This window comes from Euwallacea similis, chromosome 21 (genome assembly GCF_039881205.1).
Source record: "Euwallacea similis isolate ESF13 chromosome 21, ESF131.1, whole genome shotgun sequence".
NCBI classification, from domain to species: domain Eukaryota; kingdom Metazoa; phylum Arthropoda; class Insecta; order Coleoptera; family Curculionidae; genus Euwallacea; species Euwallacea similis.
This window is the reverse complement of record NC_089629.1, coordinates 2,293,109-2,311,455: the sequence shown is the minus strand read 5'-3', so window position 1 is coordinate 2,311,455 and position 18,347 is coordinate 2,293,109. Positions and strand designations below refer to the sequence as shown.

The window sequence follows — 18,347 nt, the reverse complement described above, 5'->3', positions numbered from 1 at the left end:
CAGAACTTTTTTTATCCGAAAACAGTCTCTGATATAGAAAAAAAATTAAAAAAAGCTTTCGTCTTGGCAAGTGAAAATAGCATAACGACCATTTATATTGCAGACCTTCCTTATTTTGATGTTACTGTTGCAACATAAAAAAATTAATGCCTGTGGCAATATAAAATCTGATGCGGTGAAACTTATAGATTATAACTGGATACTTCCATAATCTACACAATGGCAATAACTTATCATACTTTGAAAATTCTAGGCATGTCTAAAATTAGGCGCGCTTTTAAAATTATACAGAAATATTAAGCGATTAGTTACAGTGAGCAGTCGAAGCCTTATGGAAAAGTAGTAGGCAGCTTGTACCTGCTCCATACAACGTTTTCACGCTTCACGCATCACGTCGATACAAATGTAGATGTAGCATTTCAAATATCTGCTTTATCTGACAAATTACTGAATTTATATAAGATTTGGCAACAATGCCCGTGTGTTGGATTGGGTCCGAGTAGTCTTTCCTTTTCACTTGTGGAAATTAAGGTCATCAAACTATGATTGTAATACTCTGAAGTACTGCAATTAATATTCACCAAAAAGACAAGAATCTAAAATTTCAAGAGATGTTTACTACCTCTTGAAGAAGATTGTCTCAATGTCGACTATAAATAAATTTATATCATCCTTTTTCTAAGTTTGAAGCTGGGTTGTTGTAGATTATTTTGTAAGACCTAAAAGAACATTAATTCTAATAATAATATATATACATACATTTAATTTCCTGCCTTAATGGTGACATAACAACCATTTATAGGCACTACACTTATTCTTATTCGCTAAAAAATTGGGGAACAACTCCTAGCGAATTATATGAAATATCAAACCGCAGTAAGACAATTAACTAAAAATGACCTCTTCTAAAGGACTACTCAAGTGTGTAACGATCATCAGCAGGAAGTAGTCGGTTTAGGGAGATCGCCACCAAATGCCTTGCGAACTGGTTGACAATTTTGCGGTTTTTGAAGAACCTTTTTTAAAAGATTGTAAAAGACAGATAAGTCTTCATACAATAAAGTAGAAAAATAAAAACCAAAACTTCTTAGAAAATATTAATATATTAAAGAATATTTTATATGTGAATATCACGTGAGGCCAGTTTTTCGACGATGGCTGTTTCTAGATAATACAAAAGGAATACATTGGCCAGAGTTACACAACCATTAAAATAAAAATAAGAATGAATAAAGTAATAAAAAGTATATAATAAAATTTTTGTAAAAAATGAGCTCAGTTATTTCCTCAGAATGGGGCCCGCTGCCCAGGCCCCGTTCGGGCTTGGACAGGGGGCATCTAGGTCTGGAAAGGGGACCCCAGACGTCCTGACAAGGGAATGACAGTCATCCCAGCGAAGGGACCCCAGCCCCCAGGTACGGCAGTAGACGTTTTGAAATGAAAATTCAAATTTCTTTTGAACATAAATTCATTATTATCTATCAAAAGTTTCTAAGACTTCCTTTTTGGAGTTACAGGAACTGATTTACCACTAATTTTAACTTTGGTAAGAACAGAATTCTCTGTACGAGTTTTTGAACCAGAATTTTTAGGGGAATCAGCCATCTTCGACACATTGCTGTCATAGTACAAGAAATTGTCATCTAGCTTGGTTTTGGTTCGAATACGTGAAGGTCGAATAGTTCTAGTCATGGTAACATCGATTTTAACCCTTCCTTCACTACAATTTTCTTGAGCCACAGATTTCTTACACCCCTTCGATAAACTCCAATCAATGTTGGATTCATCCGGGCTCTGTTCAAAGAGTTCGTAATCTTTTTTAGCCGTTAATGCCGGATCTTGTTCCAACCTTAGTGTTCTGAAAACTTCGGAAACATCGGCGGGCATGGCTAATTCAACAGGTTCTGGTAATTTGTGCAAATCTAATCCAGCTTCTTTGACATCAATAGACTCTGTCCCTCTTTTATTAAAACGCCTTCCAGCCTCGTTTTTAGTGGAACTGACTCTCTTTACAGGCCGTCCTGAAGAATCTTCTTCAAGTAATGTACCGTCTTGTTGCAAGGCTACAGGAGAGTCCGAAATTTGTTTCTCATGGACTTCATCCATGCCTACATGTTCATTGGTATGTCTGCCTTTTAAGCTATGGCTGTCTAAAGATTTATATTCATGAGACATTAAAATAGTCTTCCAACTGGGCAACGGCAGTACACAAGAAGATGCCTGACTGGCCTTTAGTTTATGGGCTTTTCGAGCATGGGTGGTGCAGTCAAGTTTATTGAAAGTTACAAATGAACACTTCCCACACTGAAACCGGAACCAAGAAAAATGAGCTGACATATGCCAGAGCAATAGACTGAAAGACTTAAAAGTTAATCCACATGGAATGCATAATAGCATCTCTCGATCCATGTAAAGCGAGGCACGAGGTAAGAAATTAATTTCAGCTTTTACATTCCCTTGTGGTCCCGTTTTTAATTTTTTCTCATCTGGAACATATTCCCGTAACTCTTTCGCTTTGGCCTTTAATGGATTATTGTACGAGAGATTAGACAAATCAGAAAGGTTCTCAGAATTTCGATGCTGAAAATCCTTAAAACTACTATCCTCCACAAAAATTACGTCATCCCCAGTGGCACAATTGTCTAACGTAGAATGCCCAAGTCCCAGCTCTAAATCAATCTTCCTCTTTCCTTTTTTCAATGAGGCACTTTCAACTTCGAATGTGACAACGCGTTTGCAGAAAGTTTCGAATGATACTTCGCTGCTCAGAAGATCTGAAGGTGTTTCGAATATGTTTTTGCCATTCTGACTCGTCTCGTTAATGGTATCACTGGATTTGCATGATTGTGGGGATCCAGGTACTTTCGTTCTTCCTAGTTTTATGGGCGTTACACATCCTTTCAGTTGTTCAGATTCATCGGACGAACTAACACAAATTGTCTCGTCAACAGAGTTTGAGCGGGAGATTATTTGGCATGATGATGAAGGACTGGGGACTGAGTCTGTACTTTGGTCTATAATTTGGTTATCTTCGAATCCAAGCGAGGTTGTCGCGGTTGCCCCCGATGCAATAACTGGGCGAGTCGAAGATTCTGAATTTATTTCTGCGAGGGACTTTTCTAGCTTTATGGAGGATGTATTTCCTTCTGAAACTGATTGCCAATCATTCCTTTTTTCTGGGAGTAAATCTTGAATTCCTGTATTAGATTTTTCTAATGAAGAACTTATATTCAAAATTAATGATTCTTTTGAAAGCTTTTCAAGTCCATTGACTTCTTTCCGCCGATAATCCCAAATAGTTAGCCCTTTCCTCTTTTTAGCTCCTTTAAGGGCAACTTTATCATTAGCTTGTTTATCTAATCTAGCTTTCTCTACAGCCTCTTCTTCGTCTTTTTTCTTAGCATTTCCTTTAATCACTTCTAAGCGTTTGACGCACATTTGAGAATGCGAATGAAGCGCCGCTTTCCTCTCAAAATGTTTCCCACACCCGGCACACATTTGAAAGTCTTTGTCTCCTTCTATATCGTTGATCCACTGCAAGACCATTCAATAAAGTGGTTCACTGAAAAACACTTTTTAATTGTTGATGTTGACTCACCTGATTGTCTCTATCTTCGATCTGATTAACCTCAGTCACTTTCTTCTTCTGTAATGTGGAAACTTCATCCCGTCGTACCCAATTGTTGTTCACCTGTTCTCGCATCTTTCTGACTTGCTTATTAGTCAACCTGTGGACTTTCAGCAGATGACGATACACGCACCACGGATTCGCAAAGAATTCTTTACAAGTAGGACAAACATATAATATTCTGCTAGGGTTATGCACCATCTAAAAACCGTGGGAAGGTTAATTGATTTAAGTGTTGACTCAGACATTGTATTAGTACCTTGATGTGATTGGTTAACGACTTTTGGGTGGCAAATTGGTTATTGCACTCTACGCACTTAAGCTCTGATTTAGGAAATATATCAGGCTGAGGTTGTTTGCTACTAGTAAAACTATAAATTTTACCTTCAGCATCTAATATAGGGACATCATTTTCAATTTTTTTATGATTTTCCATAACCTAAAGTGATTTATTTTAGTTCACATGAAAAAAGTTTATCATGTTAACACCTACCTCAGATTTCATAAATTCAGACCGTGTATTTGAATGATTGATGGGGCCATTTATGAAGGTTTGAAACAAGGCTGAAGTGTTGCTATCTATATTTTCAAGAATGATGCCATTGCAGTTTGACGCAACGACCTCACAATCATCCATGCTCCTAACTGGGTCATTCCCAGGATCTAATGATAGATCCACAGTTAAAAGCTCTTTTGTGGATTCATGGATTTGACCTATTTCATGTAATTTCTCTATAACTTTCCCCAGGGATGATGATTCTGATTGTGAATTTTTAATTGGGTCTAAGTTGAGCTAGATTAATTAAAGCAAATGAGTAGTAATAAATGATTAAGACCTGGTTATAGTGCTTAAATTTAATTTACCTGAAATGTACTGTTATTGTTTAGGCAATCTGTTGACAGAAACTTCTCTATGCAGTATTCTCGTTTATGTAATAAAAAATTGGCCAAGCTTCTGAATATCGTTCTACATATCTTACACTCAAACATTACATCACATTCATGCATTAAGAGATCTTTGACCTGAAAAAACCAATGAAATATTATAGGTCTTCATCATCCAGATAATGTCGTTTTTAAAAATCAAAAAGCTTGAATATTTTCTAATTCTCACCTCTTGTGTTGCAGATTCCCATACTGTAACAGTTTGCTTGATACCACTAATACTAGTCTGAATGGGTTTTCGAAGATGTGATACATCTTTCTTTAGTTTAGAGTTTGCTTGACTCTTTCCTAAGGTTGTTTCTATAGGTTTCTTCTTCTTGGTTGTTTTGTTGCTCACCATTTTTGCCTTTATTATTTAAACTAAAAGCAAAAAAGAATGTAAAATTCACGGAGAAAACTTACAAGCAATGAAAATATATAGAATCCTTAATTACATTTTACAACAATGTGTGTAATGAAGCTATTTCTTAAGTTTCTTAGTAAGTTCTTTCTATCTGAGTGGATGTCATATGATACTTCCAAGATGTAACAAACTCTCTTTGGGTTTGAGAATTTGAAACTCACCTAGGTTCGTTAGATTTTAATATAATAAATTTCTGATTCCAACCGATTAGGAATTCTACCTTGGCTGACTGATCAGAGTATAATGATTTACAGAATGGTTGGATGGGTAAGAAAAATCAAGACCCTGTAGGTATAGGTACTATAACTTCAGACAATGGAAAATAAGGTAATAAACAAATGGAGTAAAGGATATTTGTATGAAATATAACATATGTGTAAAAAATTCAGTGTAAATCGAGTTGTAAATAGTGTAAATATATACTAACTATGGATATTGAATTTTACCACAAAACCCAATGGTATGCATACATTGTATGTTTTGTATTTTCATCCTTTTTAGATTGTTTATCATATAAGAACAAGGAGAAAATATATAATGTTTTTTATTTATTTTAAAACCCTTCTGAATGTAATATAATATTAAAAGAAAGATTTTTAGGGCAAGTTTATGAACATAAATATGAATAATTAGATATACATACATATGTAGATAAATAGTGAGGTACTTTACTATATTCATTTAAAGAAGGAAGAATCTTTGGCTGATGAATCATTTTGTTTTATGAAGAGTGATCATGAAAATGGAAACATCAAGTAGTTGTTGAAATATTAGAGGTATATATGGAATCAATTGATTTCTTTGATGTTTGATGGTAAACAGAATCTTCGCTCAATAAACGTCCGATGTTTATCGTTCAGGGGCTATTGAGAGGTTTTTCTTTATGATAACCCATACTCTCTTATACCATACCAAAGTATATCATGATCAATTATTAAATAGGCATTGCGAATTATATATAGTTAAATATCAACGAACAATACCAATAAAATTGGTGAGTAACACGTAAATGTTAATATAAAACCTCACAATTCTATCTACTGATTACGTTACCTCAGCTAGATTTTAATTCAAATAAAGATGTATTGGGATACTGGATACTGATATTGTGCATAAAGTTTAGAAACGATCAGCGTTTATTATTAATTGAATTACAAAGTGAGTAGAAATGTATGAAAGGCATAGTTGCAGTCATGGGATTTGCAAAAAGTACCAGCAGCAGCGATTTTTCCTTTCAATAGAGGTGTAGTTAAAGGTCATGCAACCCGAGTCTCTCCCTAATATTGCAATCTTCCCGATGGAAAATTCTGAATCATTTCTACATCAAAATAATCCTCTGATTCTAGGGAATACGGTAGAGTGTTATTTAATGCTAATTGAGCTATAAAAATTAATATAAAACTGAAAATTACGAACCTAGCTGGTCACATCACTATTTAGCATAAATGTTCACAGAATACTGGCCCTCTAGGGGCAAATCGGGCAGTTGTAATCTATCATTTGCGATGTGTACACTGGACAGCAGATGGCTTCAACTTAAGATGTAAAGTTCTATACACCTTGGAGCACTGAAATGCTCTTCCTACTCTGCCTCCTTTAAGCGATACCGATTTTATATTCGCTGTTCACAAGCTTAATATTTTTTGCACAATTAATTAAACTCTGTTAATTAATAACTAATAAAATATTCTTCGTTCTGTCAATATCTATGACCCTCTGCACATCGATCCTTGTCTTACAACTGGAGATCATTAACAAATGAATTTCTCTCTCACAGACGTTGACAAACGACTATTTTGATTGTTATTTTTTTTAGGTTAGAGAAAATGTTATGAAATAAAACATTTTTAATTTTAATTTGTTAGAAGTTCTGTAATAATACAAATCTGAGGCATACTTTCCTTATATGTAGAAAATTACTTTAAGAATTCTGTTTTAACTACTCCAACCTACCCGTCACTTACAGCTTTGCAAGGGGAATTTCTGTTAAACATGAGTCTTCCAAGGTTTCGAAATGTTTTAACTCAAAGAAAAGTACAAATTCATTACATCAACTAACGAAATATCTTTATTAATGAACAGCTTTAATTTCAATTCTAGATTGTGTCCCACGTATTAAATTCCCACATTCATTCAACCTTTAAAAATGCACCCAGTTCCTTGTGTAGGTCACTGATAAATTTTACAAATGAGAATCGAAGACCTGCTTCTACACTTGAAGTACAAAATGTCCAGAAAGATGAGGGCTTAATAAGAAAATTTTTAAAGAAAGTGCCATTTTTAAACATAGATAATGTGGTAAGTAAGAAGACCTAATATTGAGTTGCTTCTCCAGATAGGTAAAATGACTTTGAAGACTAAAAAAAAGTGTCAATTTAAAATTTGATTTTTTAGGGTTTAGCCATGCTTGATTAAAGATTAATTTCCATCATAATTTTAAATTTTGAAAAAGGATGTATCAGAAATTGTCAAATAATTTACTTTCAAGTAAACTGCATGTTATATGTCAAATATGATAAAGAGTTATTAAGAAAAGTTGTTTAAAATCAACATTTAGCCTTCTACTCCAAAAAATCCTCCACTGCTACTAAACAGTATCTAAATTATGCCAAACTGAATACCTGTCCATTTCTCAAATTGCTTTTAAAACTCATTAAAACCAACAATCTGCTTTTTTCTCCTAGATTAAATGTAAAGTTGTCGTTATTAATTCTTTTTACAGCATTAGATTGTGTTATTGCTATTGCTGTATTTTTTTAGAAAATAAAGGCCTCTGGTTACTTATTATATGAACACATTGCTGACAATCTTGATTACATGGAAATAATAGAAAAATACCAATTACCGGACACATTTTATTCTTGGTTTGTAATAACTGAATTGCACGTATGGATGCTTGCAGTTAGAGCAATGGCTGATGATAAGGATGGTCAGGTCCTTAGAAATTCCATAGTTGAAGCATTGTGGGGAGATGTAGTTAAGAGAACTAAAAGGCTAGGGGTAAATTCGACATATTGTTCTAAAATTAAAGGAAACTGTTTGATTTTGACTAATTTTAGGAGTCAAATCCTTCAGCAATGAAAGCTCAAATTAAAGATTTATCTGAGGAACTTCAGGCTTCCTTTATTGCTTATGATGAGGGGCTGCAATCTGATGATGTGGTATTAGCAGGGGCAATATGGCGGAGGATATATCAGATGGAATATTGTGCTCCTCACCATTTAGAAGGAATTGTTAGATATATAAGAAAACATGTAATAATTTGATTATCATTATATTTTTTTGAAACAATAAATATAAAAGTACTTTGTTTTAGATTTCGTTGCTGGACAACCTGTCTAAAGACCAAATTCTTAATGTGGAGCCAGTAAAATGGGAGCCCATGTAAGTTTCAATAAATATATTGTAAATATTGTAATTGTTTGTTTATGATAATTAAACAAAAAAAATTAATAGAAAACCTTTTTTACTTTTGCTTCAAAATACTTTTTTATACAGATGTCATTGATTCCGTCCTAATTATATCAGATATTAAATTAGTACGGCATTCACTATTGCATCCTTCTTGGAGGGAAATATCGCCATCCCTCACATAATACCTATTGGATTTTATTATTACTATTACGGTTAAAAAGACAAAATTCTCACCTCCAATACTGATTGAACAAACTCCTATTTTGAAACAAGTTTTGAGCCAACATATCAAAATTTTCCGGTGAGAGTTGGTCAAAGCGATAAGCCTCTTTCATTGAGTATAATAATTGCCAACGAGGAGAACGATTTGGGTGCAAGTTGGCTTCAGTTAAATTAAAGTAATATGTCTCTACATCAAGAACATCCTAAAAGATATTTTTTTAAGTGACTGAATTGTTTTTCGTGGTTTTGAAGCGCATACAAATGTGTCTGGGTCAACAACAACAACCTTGTAATTGGGGTTGTATTTAACGAATGGCGTTAAACTTGCTCCATTGTATCCTACGTTATTTGGTGTGCCATCGATTTTACTGTAGAACACCTTGAAGCCATCCGTATGAGTGTGCCCAAAAAACTGTCCTTTTATTATATGAGCAAACCTGCAGATTACATTAGTTTTTACATAATTATTAGTATGTGACAGATGATTAACTTACCTCGTGATCAAGGAATTATAATTAACTTCCCATGGTTCAATACATTCCCTACTGCCAGGAAACACGTGAGAAACTATGTGGACATATTGCCCTTGACTTTCCGCTTCCAAAAGTTCTTTTTTAAGAAACTCCAGCTGTTCTTTGAGGAAACTTGTGTCGTATAGTAACCACCTGGAAACTTTGTTATGGTATCTTTATTCTAAACTTATTTTTAGAAGGAATAACTTTACCAATTGTAAATGTAACACACGTTGTTGTTCAGCACTATCACTCGTAATTTAAAATTTGCTAGAACTGCAAAATACCCCTGACTTCTTACAGTAGTCACACTTTCTTGTGGGATCCATTGCGTTAGTAGTTTAGAATTCAGCTCGTATAACCAATTTTGAGAAAATATTTCTTCTTTTATACTTGGAGGCGCAAATCTAAAAGACGAAAGTGAATTTAATAAAAGAGTCTCTTTTTTGTTCGTTCTTACACATTCAGTGGTACCGACTCATGGTTGCCTATAGCTGGTAGTATTGGTGTATTGGGGAATGACTCTGCCAAAACTCGAAAAGTAGAGGCAATTTTTCTTGAATTATCGTCTTTAGATGCTTTCCATATTGTGTGGTCGATGATGTCACCCGTAAAGTATATAAGATCTATATCCTAACGAACAAAATATTATACAGCGTGTAACATATCATCATGGAGATATTTTAGGGGCAATAGTACTCTGCAAAATAATAAAAAAATACTAATAGATCCGTGGTTAAAAACGCATCATTTTTGATATACAGCGCGACAAAGTATCACATTTGTTTTCATATTTTACCTTTTTTCGCGTATAATTTCAGTTAAATTTTTGAAATTTCGTATATTTATTTTCTTGCAGATCTTCTACAACAAAATGTCAAAATCATCGGTAGCTATCTACAGAGTGTTATGTTTTTTGGCCATATACCATTCTATGCTTTGTTTTTTTTTTGAACACATTGTATGAATTCCGATGCCAAATTTAAATTTCTTCAATTCTTTAGCTTTTGCAGCTCTCGTTCTGCTTTTGCGCTTGCAGTGTTTTCAATATATTTCGCCGTTTTAAACGAAACTAAGATTATAAAAACTGTTGAAAATATCCTTTAAAAAATGTGAAAGTTTGTCGCCTTTCATATTGAAAATGGTATGTTTTTAACCACATGGCTAATAGCATTTTTAAAAGTATTTTGCAGAGCACTACAGCTCCTTGAAATATCTCCATGATGATATATTATACCCTATATACTTATATAAGGTTCTAAATAGCTATTCGCAGTTTTTGAAATAAATACAGCGTCATAAAGGGGCGTTCTGTGATATTTCAACACGTACTTGAGGTTTCCTTTCTACGATCACTGTTCATTAAAAAAATGTTCCCCTATCAATTCCTCCTTAGACAAAGTTATGGCTTAATAGGCCTACCTTATGTGTGCTGTTAATATGGGTCATTGTGTTCCCTAATAACCAAGGAGGAACATCACAGTTGTAGTCGCCCCAAGATCCGGCGTTATGGGGCCGTAATGGGTTTCCTAAGCCTCGTTTACAGCACACTGGATATCCACAATCCGACACTGATCGCACTGCATAGTCGAAAGATACGTGGAAATCAGACAAATGTAAGATTTTCAGAGGAGGCTCGCCTTGTCGCATTCTATAAAGAATCTACAATCAATAAAGATTTTTTAAAGGTATTATGCCTTCTAGGAGATCCACAGAAGGCTCAATTCAGAGATTGACCTATGAACCTTAGATTTTAAACCTGGGCCTCCTTCCGGAATTTCGATCCTCCAGGTTAAGGCCGGGTTACTGTAGTAACAGTTATCGTTTTGCAGTAGAACAGAGCAGGCGTATTCGGGGGTCAGTATGTGGCTCTCACGTACAATGAATTCAAGAATAGGCTGAAACATATGATTTATACTAAGGAGGGCAGGAGGACGTATATTGCGCAGAAATCTTAATTTAAAGAGAGACATTTGTATTTAGGTAGTCAATAAACGATTCACATTCTCGGTCAGGCCATGGTCTGGTCATGGTCAAATATTGCAACACTTATTTTGTATTGTTTATCTTCCCTGAGTTAAGGGGATAATATCCCAAATGAAAACTTACCCTATTTATCCTTATAACTTCACTACAAAAGTCGCTCAATGTGAGGGTAGTTAACGAGATATACAAAGTACAAATTGCTGTGCCAATAATCTGAACCGATATGTTGTTTAGTTGAAGCTTCCTTATTAAAGCCTGACAAGTTCCGCACATGATTCTATCTTGAATCATTTGAGTGCGGAGCTCATCTATGACCCCCAGTTCCGAAAGGAGGGTTTTTAGTTTTAGGACATCCATTGGATGATATGAGCGAAGACCTAGGTGGTCTGCAAATTGTTTTTGCAGCATTCCTACAAGTACGAGAAGAAAGGTAAATTTGTCACATGACTAAGTATGATGTTTTAACTTGGGAGTTGAGAATTAATAGGAAATTGATACACTCGTTATAGATTTACTTTTTTCCACTTTTAAGTAAAATAAACTACTACTACATTTTAATTAAGGAGAGAGTTAATAACTGAGGAATATGAGTAGATATCGATCTTTAACTCGTATGTACGTTTCCTTATACATTTTTCCTGCTAGATAATGCAGTATCCATTTAAAATAGAAATTATACGAGCTTCAACATTTAATAATTGTGCAGATTATAGTGTTCCTCGAAGAAATTCCTACACATCTTCAGGGAGCGTAACATGGTTCTTGACCCAACAATGCACATGTATTATTGAAATAATATTTACATTATAGTAATTCGATTCAGACCACTGCGCTCCAATCTCACGTAATAACAATATTTTCCATTTAATATTGAAACTCATTATCTAACTATTGTGAAAGGAAATAAGATTGTTTTTATATAAAATATTTCTATACGTAAATTTGCATCGGGAAATAAAAATCATTAAACACTTACTTAACTGATCGTCAAAAGATGGTTCGTCATCCTCATCGTCTTGATCTTGGCTTTGAATGCTGCGCATAAAAACAAGAACTACCGCTAACACCAGATAATATGATATAGTTTTCATTACGCTAACGAGCTTTTTACGATTACCACCTGTTTCGGTTTAACTTAGCCTTCTGTTTATCAAGGAACTTATAGCTGTTGGTGGCCTTTGGTATCTTTATTAAGTCGTTACCTGTCGGCGATTGTTCTAATTTGCATCAGTTCTTATTCGATTAACTGGCTCTATTTTGGTTGTTTTTAATCAAATAGTGTCAGATTTTATTTCTTCGCCGTGGTATCGCTTTGCCTGGATATGCGAATCTATGAATTTATTAACTAGGTGTTGGGCATATACAGGGTATTTTAAAAAGGTATCAGAAGAGACTGATCAGTTGACCAGCGCAAAATCCCGATTTAACTCCATTGGATTTTTCTTCGGGAATTATATCAAGTCCTTGGTCTATGAAACCCCTGTAGTTACCGATGAGGAACTATTAGGGAATAATGGCAACCTTCCTTTTCGTGTAGCAAAAATTACACATGCTACACAGGGTGCGCGGTCTCATGAGTCGACGGACAAATTTAAGTAACGAGCAGAGAGGTTGCCATTTTGATTATAAATTTATTATTTTTGCTTTGTTTTTAATAAATATTACTTTAATATCAATGTCTTTTAACGTCAACGAGAAAATATTAAATTTTTGGATAAAAATTGCTCCAGAGCCAAAATGACCCATTTTCGACTAGGGGTTTATATGCAAAAACTTTCTACCGCAATGCCCTCTATCACCTCCTCAAGTTTAGCACAAACTTTTTGAAACCCCCAGTATTTGTGGAGTGTATCATATGTGCGTGTCTTTGGAATCATTTAGGTATATCTTTAATGACGCATAGTGTTACCAATTGAACAGCTTAAATCTAGAGCTTTCATTAGGAAGTTGTAACAAATATGTCTTTGTCTCTTAAGAACTAAACTTCTTTTTTTCACCCCATTCAAAGAGCCTACTGTTCTAGCGCTGGTTTGCTAGATGTGGCTACACTCATATTTCCAAGCAAAAAAATTGATATTCTTGGTATGGTATTTCGAAACTACGTCTTCCCACACATACAGAACCTTGTGCAACTGATCATTTTCCCTTAACATAGTTCTTAACTGCATTGCTAAAGAACCCTAAAGTACCGTCAAATCACATATTTAGATTTGCCGCGGAGCGGCTTTGTTAAATGGCGATCACCAAATTAGCAAACAAATTGTGTGCATTACGATCCATCATGAACCCAACGATGGACCCCACCAAAGTTACGCTCCGCTAATTGATTCTTCCTTCCGTTCCACGTGGTTTTCAACTCAAATTCCCCATTTACCACTCGCACAGTAGTGAATCTCCGTAGGCAATGACTGCTTAAATAATAGTTCTCTCATGGTCTCTAGTACCGGTATTGATGTACTCTTTTAAATTGCCGTTCCGCGATCTGGATTAAACAACACTGAGGTAGTTGACTTAATTTACGGAACAATTTAAACTGCAGACTTAACGAAGTTTAAGTGAGGTAGTGCGTGGGGTCGTTGTAAAATGTGCCAGACAAGGTTCGTGCAGGTTTTGTTTCCTCTATGTAGCTTTGTGTAAAGGTGTTCGAAGTCCTGTGAAATGACCGGGATCAATTTGGTCGGAAGTAAAGTGATTTTGGCCGTTTGTAACTTCTTTTTGTTGGTGAGTTGAGATTAGCTTTAGGTCCAAGAAAATTGTTAAGCAATAAGAATAAGGAATGAATTTATGCGATTGAGGAACTTATCCCTCCACTTATATCTTAATTACAAGATAGTCGAAGAAGTGCTTAGGCAGATTTTAAATAATTACAATATTATCTACCAGGTAAAAAAACAATAATATGAGTCACATCCATAGGAATCCACAACACTAAGTTCACAACCTTGTAATTTTCATTGTTCCCAGTCAAATCCGCTCAACCAAAATATTCCCAATTTAATTAACACAATCACATAATTCAAAATAAATAAACTGCTCGTCATTCCAACTGGGTCAAAGTATTTTACGGGCTATTTTTAACGTCTCGTAATTTCAAGACAGATTTAATTATGCCTTGTGCTGTTTGGAAACCTATTTAATGGAGTTTTAATATTGCTGTCGAAATACTAAAATTTGTTCCCAACTATGCCCCTGATAGCATGAATACCTCTATAATTTAGCATTTAGTGATAATCTTGCTTGGTATCCCAATTTCAATGTCCTTAGGGTTCCGTGCACTGGGGTACTACAAATGCTTGCAGAATTGTGGACAATATGGTGGATGATTTTAAATACTTTTGTTAGAAAACTGATGAATGATATGAAAAAATGCAAGAACTTTAATTTAGAAACAAAAAAGTTTCTAAATTGAAAGCGGAATTTAAAATTTAGATTAGTGTATGTCAGTAGCGCACCACAAAAATGGTGTTGGGTGTTAAAAATGGGCCGGGCCTCTCAAAGAATATCACCCTGTAAATTTCCTAATTGGCTTTCAGCCATATTACTTATTTAGGAACCGCTTAACCATGTAAACTTTAGTGCAGTCTTCAACCGCCATTGAAATGTTAATTTCAAGCATTAATTCTTTTGAGATTTATAATGGATCATTTTTTTAGGCATGTGGCTTTACTTTAGTAACGGGAGGGATGCTGGTCCTCTTTGACACAGAAAGGATCTTATTATCCAAACTCCTCGTAGGAAGTTCATTTTCTGATTTGACACAACCATACCTTTATTACGTAGCCATAGCACTGGCATTGTTAGGTTTAACATTGGCTGCCGCTGGAATTCTTGGATGTTGGGCCTCCTGCCTCCACAACTACTGGCTACTTTCCTTGGTACAAAAATTTCAACACTTAACAAAAATTCTAAATGAAGCTTTGTGTAGTACTTTATTATAGTTCTGGCAGTCCTAATATGCGAGTGTTCAGTATACGGCATAGCCTGGGTTTGGCCGCAATGCATGGGCTTGAGCTTGGACACTGAAATTTTAGTTAAGGCTGTGCAAAGATACTATGGAGTTGCTGGCCAAGAGCAATTTACTGCAGCCGTGGATCTGGTGCAAAGTTCGGTAAAAAGTTCAAAGCGCAGTATTGATTTTAGTTAAAGTTGTTGCTGATTTTAGTTCAATTGCTGTGGAATAAATACAGCAAATGAATACGATACATCCTTATGGAGACTACAAGGTTTAGGACAACCTCTAGCCATTCCTCTATCTTGTTGTGTCCTCAAGAATAGGCACGAAGATAGATTCTATCTAAATCCAATGCCTGTGAACACAACTTTGTGTCAAGCTTTGGAGAGGCAGAGTCATCAAGGATACAGGCATGTTGTGGTAAGTTTTAATATGCATTTTACTATATTTTTTTTAATTGCCGAATTTTAAGGGTTGCCAAGAACCATTGGATGGTTGGTTCAGGCAACATTACGTAGTCTTCCTCAGCATCGGTTTAGTGGTGGTTTTGATCGAATTTATAGTCTTATTAAGTACCATTTTGACCTGTACCAGAATTTACCACCACAACCAAGACTCCAAAGACAGTGTACGAAATTTAGATCAAGCGGACTATGGATTCCAAAAGAATACTTCAGCGCAGAGCTACGGAGGTTACAGTAATGAAACCTACGCGATGACCGATAGTTTTAAACAGAATTATAAGTTGGTTGATAAAGTATAAAAACGTATAGTTATCACACATATCACACATATTTTTTTTAGTTAATATATATTAGTGATATGTTTCTGCTGTTTTCTATTTCTGCTTCCAGATTTCAACACTCCTCTGAAACATTAGGGCGAATCTAAGCCATTTATAGCATAAACTACAGTAGTTTTAAAAAGATAAGTTTAATAAGCAAATTTTATATAATTTAGAATCTGAGCGAAATATGATCATTATAATGAAATACCTATACTAAGCAAAAAATGTATGTTTATTAACATACGATTAATCTGAAGAGAAGTTTATATTATACATATACAGTGCGGCTCTAAATTGTAATGTATGTATATGTATCTTCTTATATTGTAATGTCTATTATTTAATGCTGCTTTTGAATTTTAAGAAAATACTAATTTGTTAAAAAGCTAATAAGGGGGGGGGGGGGGGGGGTCAATTCAGAGTCGCATTGTATAATCATATTATAAGTAACCTGATTAGGTCCCAAAACCTCCAAATTAAGGCTCCACAACAAAATCATTCCGCCTTTTTTGGTGAAAGCGTTCATGGAAAATCAATAAATTAACTTTTAGCTTGCCCTAGGGCAGTGGCGAGTCCAGCTGGCGAACTGCCCTCTAATCTGCTCAGTGCGTTTGTCCTAACACCTTTGTGGTCAGATCTAGAAGAACTCGCTTCTGGTTATAGAGAGTTAGGTTGCCAGCGTTTACCTGCACGTGGAAGTGCGTACGATAGGGTTCGCTAAGAGAGATTATTTGAGGCATAGCTTACCCCCTAGAGCCCCTTGCGAGATATTAAAAGAGAGCCTCTTACATCCGCTTCAAATGAAAAAAATCCCTCTCAATTTAAAACAATGGCAGAAAGGCATCTATGCTGTCTGTATCTCTAGGTTGTGGAATACATGGCTCTGAGTTACTTAAATTTGAGAATCTCTTTTCATAGAAACCTTAAGGAAGATTAAAATGTATTCGAAACGTTGACGTTTTTCTTGGAACAATAGAAAGCTTCATTAGCCGTAATGTGTTTTCTTCCAAGAAGAAAATCTTCAATAAAACACTTGGTCGGGTGTTCTGGTGACTAGATAGTGTAGGATTTATCCCAACGCCTACTCACTAAAAACCTCGAGATCCTTGTTGACTCAACCTGCGATTGCCCGAAACTGTCCCAGAGGAATATAAGCATCGGAGATGTCTGTGGTTTTGATTAGCTGGATGTTCTCTTATGCCCAGTTGTTAGTTTTCCTTTTACCTTGTTCCTATGAATTCTTTTTTTTTTTATCTTGTATTGTGTGTCATTCGGGTCAGCGAGTCTTTCATCTTCTTGTACGACCCATTTCATCTGCTGTATTTCCTTGACCATTGCGGAGATGGCTTTGCTGTAGCGGTCCCATTTTGACTTGCTCTCCAGCATTTCGTGAATTAGGGATTCCGGAGTCAACGTCTCTACGCAAACGACTAGCTGGTCTTTTTGTCCTTGAAAAATCGGGCACTGGAAGATGCAATGTTTCACACTGTTGGAGGCTCCGCAGTCCCTACAACCCGGGCCCGTTTTTCCTATCCGGTTCGTGAAGTTTCTGAAGCTTCCGTGACCACTAAAAGCCTTTGCTAGGTAGTAGTTTAGGCGTTTATGGCGCCATAATGTCCACAGTTCTAAGTCAGGGACTAATCTGTTAGTCTACTGTCCTTTGCCCTCCAGGCTCGTCTACAATTCTTGCCATTTCCGATTGATCCTTTCCCTTACTTCTCGTCTGTCCCTGTCCGTTATTCGCGGAAGCCGACTTAGCACAATCCTTTCTTACACCAGGAGGTCGATAGGGGGAGTCCCCGCCAGTACCACCTGCGCTGTCTCGAGTGATACAGTGCGGTACGCACGTATAACCCGTAGTAGGGCCTTTCTTTGCACTCTTACCAGCATTTGAGCGTATTTCTTGATGCTCAGCATCCATCACCAAATTGAGGTGGTGTACAGTAGCGCCGATTGTACCGTTCCATAAAGAAGTAATTTACGTGGCTGGTCCCTCTGTCGCTGGCATGATCCTCTGCAATTGTCCTATTTTCTTTTTATTTTTCTTGCACATGTCAGTTAAATATTGTGCATAATATAAATGTCCTTAATGTGCTATTCTTCCTCCTATAATAATATATTGTTAAGAAAATGCTATTACCTGATCATCTTCACAAGGGATATCCGGTGATTCGCGCTGTCCAAAGCTTTAGCCCCTTTGCAAATCGCGTGGTTTTGCGTTACTGCACCATCTTTAAAGAAATTGATGTTGGAATAATCGATTTTCGAAATCACGTATACACGGCGTCATTCTAGAATTTATCTCTAGCACCCTGTATCTTCAAGTCAAGGACCAATTTGATCTTTTTGACCGAACCTTGTAGCGAGGAGTTAGACAAACGGATCGGTGAAATTGTCGAGCGCACGCGACTTTCAACCGATGATCAACCCGACCCGAAACCCGACTCTTTTTACCCCCTTCCCTCCCGCACCTCAATCATCGGTCCCTCTCTTTTCAA

General features: G+C 35.8%; 4 protein-coding genes across 5 annotated transcripts; 2 read left to right on the top strand and 2 right to left on the bottom strand.

Moving 5' to 3' along the window:
• Nucleotides 1-1,084: 1,084 nt before the first annotated feature.
• On the bottom strand, nucleotides 1,085-6,414 carry LOC136415989 (uncharacterized). The gene is made up of 7 exons (XM_066400939.1): nucleotides 6,393-6,414; nucleotides 4,743-4,933; nucleotides 4,493-4,651; nucleotides 4,122-4,421; nucleotides 3,888-4,067; nucleotides 3,599-3,829; nucleotides 1,085-3,534 (listed from the first exon to the last, which is right to left on the bottom strand). The coding sequence occupies exons 2-7, from the start codon at nucleotides 4,911-4,913 to the stop codon at nucleotides 1,492-1,494; spliced, it is 3,084 nt and encodes a 1,027-aa protein (XP_066257036.1). The 5' UTR covers nucleotides 4,914-4,933; nucleotides 6,393-6,414; the 3' UTR covers nucleotides 1,085-1,491.
• Nucleotides 6,415-6,820: 406 nt separating this feature from the next.
• Uqcc1 (Ubiquinol-cytochrome c reductase complex assembly factor 1) lies at nucleotides 6,821-8,445 on the top strand. Its single transcript, XM_066400943.1, has 5 exons — nucleotides 6,821-7,010; nucleotides 7,077-7,274; nucleotides 7,737-7,976; nucleotides 8,036-8,230; nucleotides 8,293-8,445. Exons 1-5 carry the CDS (start codon nucleotides 6,969-6,971, stop codon nucleotides 8,362-8,364), a joined length of 747 nt encoding a protein of 248 aa, XP_066257040.1. The 5' UTR covers nucleotides 6,821-6,968; the 3' UTR covers nucleotides 8,365-8,445.
• LOC136415990 (sphingomyelin phosphodiesterase 1-like) lies at nucleotides 8,426-12,357 on the bottom strand. 2 transcript variants are annotated; one of them, XM_066400940.1, is made up of 10 exons: nucleotides 12,087-12,357; nucleotides 11,234-11,520; nucleotides 10,870-11,022; nucleotides 10,547-10,786; nucleotides 9,585-9,757; nucleotides 9,337-9,531; nucleotides 9,107-9,277; nucleotides 8,872-9,049; nucleotides 8,625-8,815; nucleotides 8,426-8,575 (listed from the first exon to the last, which is right to left on the bottom strand). In XM_066400940.1, exons 1-10 carry the CDS (start codon nucleotides 12,199-12,201, stop codon nucleotides 8,467-8,469), a joined length of 1,812 nt encoding a protein of 603 aa, XP_066257037.1. In that variant the 5' UTR covers nucleotides 12,202-12,357; the 3' UTR covers nucleotides 8,426-8,466. The 2 variants fall into 2 exon arrangements, with proteins under 2 accessions (XP_066257037.1, XP_066257038.1); XM_066400941.1 differs by having other exon boundaries at nucleotides 10,547-10,775; nucleotides 10,862-11,022; nucleotides 12,087-12,356.
• A 960-nt stretch (nucleotides 12,358-13,317) lies between these two features.
• Nucleotides 13,318-16,034, top strand: Tsp68C (Tetraspanin 68C). Its single transcript, XM_066400813.1, has 5 exons — nucleotides 13,318-13,831; nucleotides 14,764-14,985; nucleotides 15,036-15,218; nucleotides 15,273-15,482; nucleotides 15,535-16,034. Exons 1-5 carry the CDS (start codon nucleotides 13,769-13,771, stop codon nucleotides 15,823-15,825), a joined length of 969 nt encoding a protein of 322 aa, XP_066256910.1. The 5' UTR covers nucleotides 13,318-13,768; the 3' UTR covers nucleotides 15,826-16,034.
• Nucleotides 16,035-18,347: the final 2,313 nt, after the last annotated feature.